This window comes from Octopus bimaculoides, chromosome 9, assembly GCF_001194135.2.
Source record: "Octopus bimaculoides isolate UCB-OBI-ISO-001 chromosome 9, ASM119413v2, whole genome shotgun sequence".
NCBI classification, from domain to species: Eukaryota; Metazoa; Mollusca; class Cephalopoda; order Octopoda; family Octopodidae; genus Octopus; species Octopus bimaculoides.
Window position 1 is genome coordinate 16,315,751 of NC_068989.1, and position 9,138 is coordinate 16,324,888.

A 9,138-nucleotide genomic window follows, 5' to 3' on the forward strand; every position below is an offset into this window, starting at 1 on the left:
GACGGTAAGTTGTAAATTTTTCTCATAAGCTGAAAAAAGTTGTTTCATAGTTCCCAGTTAGCAACCACTGTTGCTACAAATTTAGGGAATGGAGTAGATAAAATCCAAGCAACATATGTTTCATAGAAGGCAGAACCTCGGAGTAGTAATTACCCAAATGAGAAGTAATCCGCTAGCGACTCGGCTTATTTTACAAACCTGGGAAACGAAAATGAGGCAATATAATTCAATAATTTTGACACAGTAAAGGGTAGTATTAATTCTTTCTAACTTGGGTACAAGGGTAGCAATTTTTTGAAGTGGCTTTGTAAGCCGATTACATCGGTCCTAATACTCGGTTGGTACTTATTCTATTAAACTTGAAAGAATAAAAGGCAAAGTTGACTTTGACAGTATTTGAACACAGAATGAAAAAGCCAGAAGAAATGCCACTTAGCATTATACTCGACACGGTAATTATTCTGCCAGCTCGCTGCCTTAAAGTGTAGTATTAATACAATTTCGATATGCTATTTGTTCCAAATGCTTCATTACTTCTTCCATACGCTCTGAAATATAGACGAGATTAAAATTGAACTATACAGAATAAACGATAGGGTTGTTGTTTGCGATAAAATGCTTTAAAGGTCTTTGAAATGTCAAGATGTGTACTTCATTTAAATGAAGTTGGATGAGAAATTTTTTTCAATGTTTAAATCAAATAGCTTCAATTACAACTTTAGTAGCTAAACCAAGTGGTATTTTTTTTACTTTCTTTCGTATTAGATACGCCTTCAAAGAAAAAATATTTCGTGCTAATGTGGTAATAAAAGTCAAATTGCTATTCGTCGTGAAGCAGGCGAAATAATTTCTGAACCTACAAATACTGAATATGAAAATCCCTATTTCTCTGGCTATTATGAATAAATTTAAAAGGCTTACACTTCCAGAAAACTTGTTCTACTGCAAGGAAGAAAGGGTATGAAAAACCTAGTACTACTACCTACACAAATGACATAACTGAGGTTTTTAGTTCTCCAGGAAAGAAAGAAAAGCCAACAGCCAAGGAAGTCAAAGATTGCTGAATATAAGACTGCTTCCAGAAGCCCATTGGAAGAAAGTTGGAAGATGTTTGTTTGGCCTCTGAAAGGTGAGCTATGAAAACACTATTAGCTAAGAGAAGCACTAAGAACAGATTTCACTAACGAACATGGCATTATTATTCAGAAATTCATCTGCGGTGATGAATCAGGTTGTGAGCTTCGTTGCGATGCCCCAGGATGTTGGCTTCACAGAGCTAGTGAGAGATATGATTCTAAATGTATTTAGATAATTGTGAAGCATGGTGAAGGTAAAATTATAGTATGTAGGGCGTGTTCATGGGCAAGTGTTGGTGAGTTTAGAAGGCATAAACAGTGAATCACTGCCTTGAAGTACCTGGAACTTAGAATGCGGATTATTTCTCACTATGGAAAAACTTTTTCCTGAGACGTTGGTGGGGAATATAAACAAAATGTCACCTTTCAACCAGACTATAATCCTGCTTATACAGCAAAAGAAACAAAAAATAAATAAGTAAAGCTTAAAGTAAAACTCCGGGTCAACGTCCTCATGTGAATACTTAAGAGAATATTTATGCATGTATTGGTACATGCTGGAAGATAACTTGCTAACACCGATCAACTTTGTGAAGCTGCGAAACATGAATACTACAATATTCAAAATGTCAATCTATCATATCTTGGAACGTTTAACCATTTAGTACGAATTTTGATCCCTCAATCAATTCTTCAATAATTACTAAACAATTATTCTATACATTGTTTATATGTTGCTTCATTGTTTCATTTTGAATATTATGTATGTGTGTGTGTGTGCGTGTGTGTGTTTGTGCATGCGTGTGTATATATATGAATGTATACATGCATGCGTTTAATGTATAGGCATATATATATGTATGTATATACATATGTATATATATATATATGTATATATATATATATATGTGTGTATATATATATATATATGTGTGTATATATATGTATATATAGATATATCTTTATATATATATATATATATATATATATATAGTTCAGAGATGAGATCCAGATATTCTTAGACTCCGATGTCTTTACAGGGGACCATTTCACAGGGTAAGGAAAGGCTATAAGAAGGATCGGGATGAGCGGGTATAGAAGCAATTACGGGGATAAGCAAAGTAGACACATCACATATATTTAATATAATAAGTACATCGAATACAAAATACGTATCTTTATGCATACGTGCAAAAGCTGAGAAATCAAAAGATGGAAACTTTCAGATGATGAATGATTAATTTACATGTATAAATATGTTATGTATTTTTATATAAATAGGTCCAAATTACACACACACAGATATATAAATATATTCTAGCAAGTGTATGTGTGTGTGTGTGTGCGTATGTATGCATGTATATACACACACTCACTCACACACACACACATACACAGAAAGACAGAAAGAGGATTATAAATTTTTATATATATTATTTGCGTAATGATTATGGATGATGGCGTGTTTCAATTGCGGAAACACAACTAAATAATGACACGTTGAAATATTACAATCTTTGTATCCTGTTCTTCTAAACATGGCTGGGTAGTAAGACGCTTGCTTTCAAACCACATGGTTCCGAGTTCAGTCTCGCTGTGTGACACCTTGGGCAACTGTCTTCTACAGAGTATATAAGATAATTGAGGACAGATTTATGTTTATAAAACAAAACATATATATATAATAACAGATAATAACCTTATTTATCAAAAAATGCTATGGGGATAAAAAATAAACCTTCTTTTCAATAATGTTATTCAATAAAGCCACCTTCAGCTTCAACAACTGCTTCTATATGAGATCTAAATCATCTACATGCTCGAATCAAGTGGTCCTGGTTCATTTTGGACATTACTCTGACTATGACAGCTTTCAAAGAATCTTTGGTGTTATGGGCGTGTTCATTGACCTCTCTCTCAACAGCGCACCCATATAATAGTCCAATGGATTGAGATCTGGGGAATTAGGAGGTCAAATGTTAGGGGTTATGTGATCATGAACATTTTCAGTCATACATTCCTGTGTTACTAGAGCCATGTGTGATATCGCAGAAACTTACTGAAACACATATGGCCTTCCATTGCATACATTGTCTATCCAGGGCTTAAAAATTATTTCCAGACTTCAATGTAGGTGGCAGAGTTAACTCTAAGGCCTTGTGGAAAGACCTAAGGAGGAATCACATGTCCTTCATTGCTGACAACCCCTAAAACCATGACAGTTGCAAAAAAATTTGTATGCAAAATACTTGGAACTTCAGAAAGGTCTTCACATGACCATCTGTTATTTCTTCCGTTAACTTTTTAATCTTGGTCGAAGTTTTTCTCGTTTGAGAAAAACTAAATCAAGCCATCTGCTGGATTATTCAGTTTGTTTAAGAGCATTTTAGATCTCATGTAGTGATTTTCTTTTGCTTTTTCAGACAAATTGACCTTTCCTCATCATATTGACCTTTCATCATTTGATGTCTTCATGGACAACATTTCTGACTGTTCCTTCTGACACGTGGAGATCGTTTGCAATTGACTCATGAACTTTCTGGGATTGTAGTCAATGGTCTGTTGAACTTGCTGGATAAATTCAGGTGTATATTATAACACCCAAAGTGCATTAGACTGGTTCTCCAACATACAAAATAAGAATAATCAGATATTCTTGCAAATAGACAGACAAAATGTTTACTCTTCAATTAACCCTATTGTTTTGTACAGTGCTCTTATTTTCGCTAGGAAATACACTAAATTGTGTATGAGGAAAATGAATGATGTATTCACGGCTCGAAAAGCTGTTAACGAATTCGATAAGAAAACTATGGGCAAGAAATGACACACTTAATCTCTTTGATATCACAATGGGCTCGCCAGACTCGGCGGAAGCGACGGACTTAGTAGGAATCTACCTTAAGAACATAAACAGGGAATTCCCTGAATTAAGAGGTGGTTTATATAGAGACAACGCACTCTTTATAGGCGCCTAGAATTATTAAAGTTGCGTCTACATAAGTTTTTCAGTAGCCCTGCTCTTGATAAGCATATACGACTGCAAACATTGCAGATTAAGCTTTCCCCATTCACTATACGAGCCGTACACTTTCGCGCAGCTCGCTTAAATTCTTCATGCTGGATACGTGCTCTCTCAAAAGTGTTGATCCCCTCCTTAACCTGCTTCCTCCATCTGTGGCGATATATATATATATATATATATATATATATATATATATATATATATCTGTAGAGAGAGAGAGAGGGGAGATCGATGATAGATAGATAGATAGATAGATAGATAGATAGATAGATAGATAGATAGATACACACCAGCAGCATAACTCAGCAAGTTACTGAAAGTCTTTTTTATTTTATTTTACAGGATTTCCTTTGATCCCTTCACTTATCTACGCAACAATTCGAGGAACAATGTTTAACGAAAAGTAAGTAGACACTCAATGTTGGAGTTGTGTGGAGCTTTTTCGCAATTCTACTTATGTTGCTCTCATCTATCGTATTAGCCGTTTATTAATTGCATTGTAGATATTGTATTTTAATGACGTGTTAATGATGGGGCTCTTAAAAATCGTGGATATCAACACTGTTGATATGTATATGTGTTTGCGTGCGTGCACGTGAGCACATTACGTACTTGTCTGTTACACGGTTGCTTATGACACCTTTAACCTTTATTTAGCCACCCATTAAATACTCGCATTATGTAGCAATTCGTGTCAGACATTTCTGACAGTTGCACTGGATATGTCACTAAGCTATCACCTATAAACAGTCATGTTTTAGAAATAATCAATAATTATTGATTAATTCTCGTAAAGAAAGGCAGAAGAAATAAATCTGAAATTTTGATAATTTAGAATTAAAGTACATGTCATTGCCTTGAAAATAGTTGTTACAAAAGAGTTATTCATTTGTTTATGATATTTGCTGAGATATGAAATTTGAATTTGAAATAAAAGTTTTATGAGGAAAAAGATACATAGAATTCTTTTTTTTTCTCTTTTTACTTATCACGAATTTCTTAAATTTTTAGTCAGTGATAATCATGTATGGTAATATTTCGTTCTATTTAGAAATCGTCGGCATGTTACATTTCCCCTTCGTTGACTAATCTATTATATTGCTATACTTAATATAGTTTTCTGATGCACGGTCTCTTTATATATTGATCTTACAGCGTTTCCTATAGTGTATGTTTCACTTTTATTACACTGGTGCTCATTATATTGAATGGTGTCTATCTAAGCACCCGGAACAGTGTCTATTTAATCACCTGCCTATTCGTTTTGTTTATACAATGCATTTTGTTAGAAAGATACGGTTTAGATAGCTGTCACTGGTACTGTTTTCGTTTTTATCATACACTATCGCTACATTACTAATCGTATTTTTATGTTGATTTTGCAGTTTATTATGGTAAGTTTTATTGTCATCAAACTGTTCTTATTTTACATATACTTTAATGCATTTTACATTGAATTTGCCCTCAACAGTGTATGCCACATACGTGTTCCCTAGCTATTGCAATCATATAGAGAAAGCTGTTGCATATGCACCTGTAACGCGGCAAAACATTATTCAAATTTCTTCGAACATAAAGCATCGAAATGTTATTCTCTATGTCTTTGTATTTCTAGGTGCTGGGTCATCAATGCTGAACCATATGAATGGATAATGTATGTCCCGAATTTACTGTGTATTATGGTAAGATGAAACTAGTTATTTTCCTCAAGTATATTAGTAATAGAGAATTTTGCAGACCTCCAAAACATTTTGTTTCTTATTAACAATGTTTGAGTTATGGATGTTACAATCGTGATGGAGCTCACGTAGGTAAAATGCATCTAGCTGTAAATAAATACCTTTGTTGTATTAAAATTCCCCATAGAATTTAGTGAAAAACATTGCAAACAATGACGGCAAGTTTCGTTAGTTCAATTGTCATATACTTCCGTAACGAGAGAAAGACAGGCTCTATCTACCAAGCTGGTGTTAATATACCAGAACCAAAATTCTAATTAGAATACTGTGAATAAGAAAAGAAAGGTGTTAGTTTCGCGATTAATGTTGATTTAGTCATTTCAGCAAGTCTGGAGACAACTCTCAATAGTTGCGGTCTTATTAAACTTCCTCAATATCTCTTACCCTTCCGTGTAATTATTGTATTGTGGTCATATCGTCTTTTACACACCGAATAAGTATTTCTAATTCGACTTTGATGCTCATTTTATTAAGTATGTTTTCATGTGAATAAGACTGTAAGTAAACTAACCTTCAGTTAATTTATTCGTCCATCTACCAAGACGACTTGCTCAAACTTCACCAAATGCAGACCACAGATACTGGATTACAAGATTAATCATTGGCAATTAAGTGGAACACTGCGAAGAGGTAAACTGGAGCTGGCATAATCGTTACCACGCCAACTAAAATGCTTAGTAGCATTTTCTCAGGCTTCTTATGTTCTGAGTTCAAATACTGACGAGGTGGACTTTACTTGCCTTTCTTCTGAGGTTAATAAAATAAGTACCAGTTGAACGCTGGAGTCGATGTAATTGACAAACAACCTCCTCAAAAACATTTCCTATACAAAATTATGGTTGCCTAAGTCAGCTATATGCAAAATTTTTGCAACATTCAGCAGCGAAACTAATGCAATATTGCTCATCATAAACCGAGCCACATGGCTATAAGAATCGAAGGCTACGAAAAGTTAAAACAGTGAACAAATTATTTTGCCAAGAGGAGAAATCTAAAGTTTCGGAAAGACATTTTCATGACGTAAGATTAAATGTTTACATATCTTCCAAGCTATTCAGCACTGCTGAGTAAATAATAAACATTTCATCTCTCTCTCCGACAAAAGGTTCTTCCTGAACCTTTAGACATCACTTCGCAATAAAACTAATTTATTCTCTTCGTGACCACTTTGTATTTACTATTTGCCAACACAAATTTCGAGACGAATAGACTTTTGTGCACAGAGAATCACATATAGTTCGTTATTTTAACTAGAGTCTCTGTGCAATGTATACTCTTGTTGTAATTACGAGTTGCATGCAATTTCGTAATTATAATTAGGGTTGAAAGTTTTCTGAGTGATGTGGTACCTAATCTCAGTTGCGAGGTTGGTTCTCATGTGCAAGAGGACAAATAGCGCCACTTAAAAGCAGAACAGAAAGCCAGGAAAATCAGACAGACTTTCTATGCATTCGAACGATCTGCTAGATAAGAGCTAAACATTTATATCTGTATGTGTACATACAGATATAAAGGACTCATTAAATAATACGGTCCTTATTATAATATGTTGGCTGATGAAAAGATGAGATGTATAAGGCTGGAACATCTTTGATCAGAGATCTGTACGATCAGAGCTAATCTAGAGCAACAAGACATTATCATTTTCTTCAATTTCTTATCGATTCAAGCATCTTGATTGCAGTTTAAAAAAAAAACTAAGTGTTTAAGTGATTGAATTGACTATACACATTTTGACAGCATGGTTTAAGAAGAAAGGTCAGTAGCAATCTATCTTTTCATAGCCTTCCTGACAAGTTCGAAGATTTTTATCCTGAAACTAGAGACCCGGTCCGAACACTTGCAACAGAAATACTCTGTTAAGCACAACGAAAGATTACATGGTATTATTAAACTGGACAACAATGATAAACGTTCTTCTTTTATCAGTCGTTATAAAGGGCGATAGACGGCTGGACTGGAAGCGGTTGAAACAAAATACCTTAAAGTGTCTTAAAGTTCTCAATATTATTGAAGGTGACATGTGACAGAATCGGTTGAGGTAGACCAAAATATAAAATTGCAGTGTTTTGCGTTCTCTCTTTCTCTCTCTTTCCCTCCTGAATCAAATTCCGCTTTGGTCGATTATGGTTTTCATCTCTTCGGTGACAAATATATAAAACGGCAATCAAATAGTAAACCGATTAAATCGATATGACTCTATGTTAAGAAACATTATCATTAAAAGAATGATGGATAACAGATAAGGCAATGGTTAATACAGTAGCTAGACTAGCAGTGAATTACGCTCCTATTGTATTCTGTATTTGAATCTAACTGAACTCAACTTTAACTTTCGTCCAACTAGGATCGATGAAATAATTATTTCTAACATTGATACACGGCCTGGTATTTGGGAGAAGATGTTAGTCAAACCATCGACATAGTACTTTATTTTATCACCCTCGGAAGGATTTGAACTCAGAATGTTAAGATCCGGAAGAAATACCGAAGAGAATCTCTCCCGACACTCTAACAATTCTTCCAGTTTGACACTCTCAAAATCCAACCTATTGTTGGACTGAACATCTCTCCACTATATGGGCGGCTTTGTATCTATGCTGGAAATCATTATGTTGGTTTAGTTGTCGTTAAATCTCAGATAAACCCTGACCGGAAAGACCTTCCCAGCTGTGACAATTCTATGTTTTTATATGTACAACGAAGAACTACAACAGTTAAGATGGAAAGGTAAGGTTTCAAGGTGATTTGAAGGAAATAGAGCTGTTATTTCAAGCGTAGAGGTACCTTTTTTGGTCCAAGTGACCAGATTTATGGCTGTATTGTTACGAGGCTTTCTTTGCAACCACATGGTTCAGTCTCATCTTGAACAAGTATCTTCTACTATAGTCTGGGCAATGCCTTGTGAGTGAACTTGGTGGACAAAAACTATAGCTAAATTCATAACAAATGATGAATTCAAACAAAAAATAGTTAAAATCCAAGAGACATTCACAAGGAACATCATTAGCTTAAAGAAAATAGTCGTTAAAGGAAATTTAAGAGTAAAAATATGTCGGATGTGTAGAAGAGAGTTCAGAAAAGAGGAAAAAGAGGAAGGAAGAAGAGATAGGAACGATAAGTCAGAAAAATGCACCTGTGTGGCTACTTGTTCGAAAATAACTGACCGGGAGTGGTTTTCGAAAGCACAGGAGTTCTAATTAGTCTGTGAGTGTGTCTCTTCCGAGAATTAGAGTAAGTTGAGCTCAGATTTAACAACCTCTTTTCATTTTGTGTACTATAAAAACCGACAAAAAAT

General features: G+C 34.6%; 1 protein-coding gene across 1 annotated transcript in view; it reads left to right on the plus strand.

Moving 5' to 3' along the window:
• Positions 1–9,138, plus strand: part of LOC106876900 (calcitonin gene-related peptide type 1 receptor) — a 174,412-nt gene that overhangs the window by 126,829 nt on the left and 38,445 nt on the right. The window contains exons 7-8 of the mRNA XM_052970321.1: positions 4,444–4,504; positions 5,717–5,783. Of these exons, the coding sequence (XP_052826281.1) occupies positions 4,444–4,504; positions 5,717–5,783 (128 nt within the window). The remainder of the gene's footprint in view (positions 1–4,443; positions 4,505–5,716; positions 5,784–9,138) is intronic.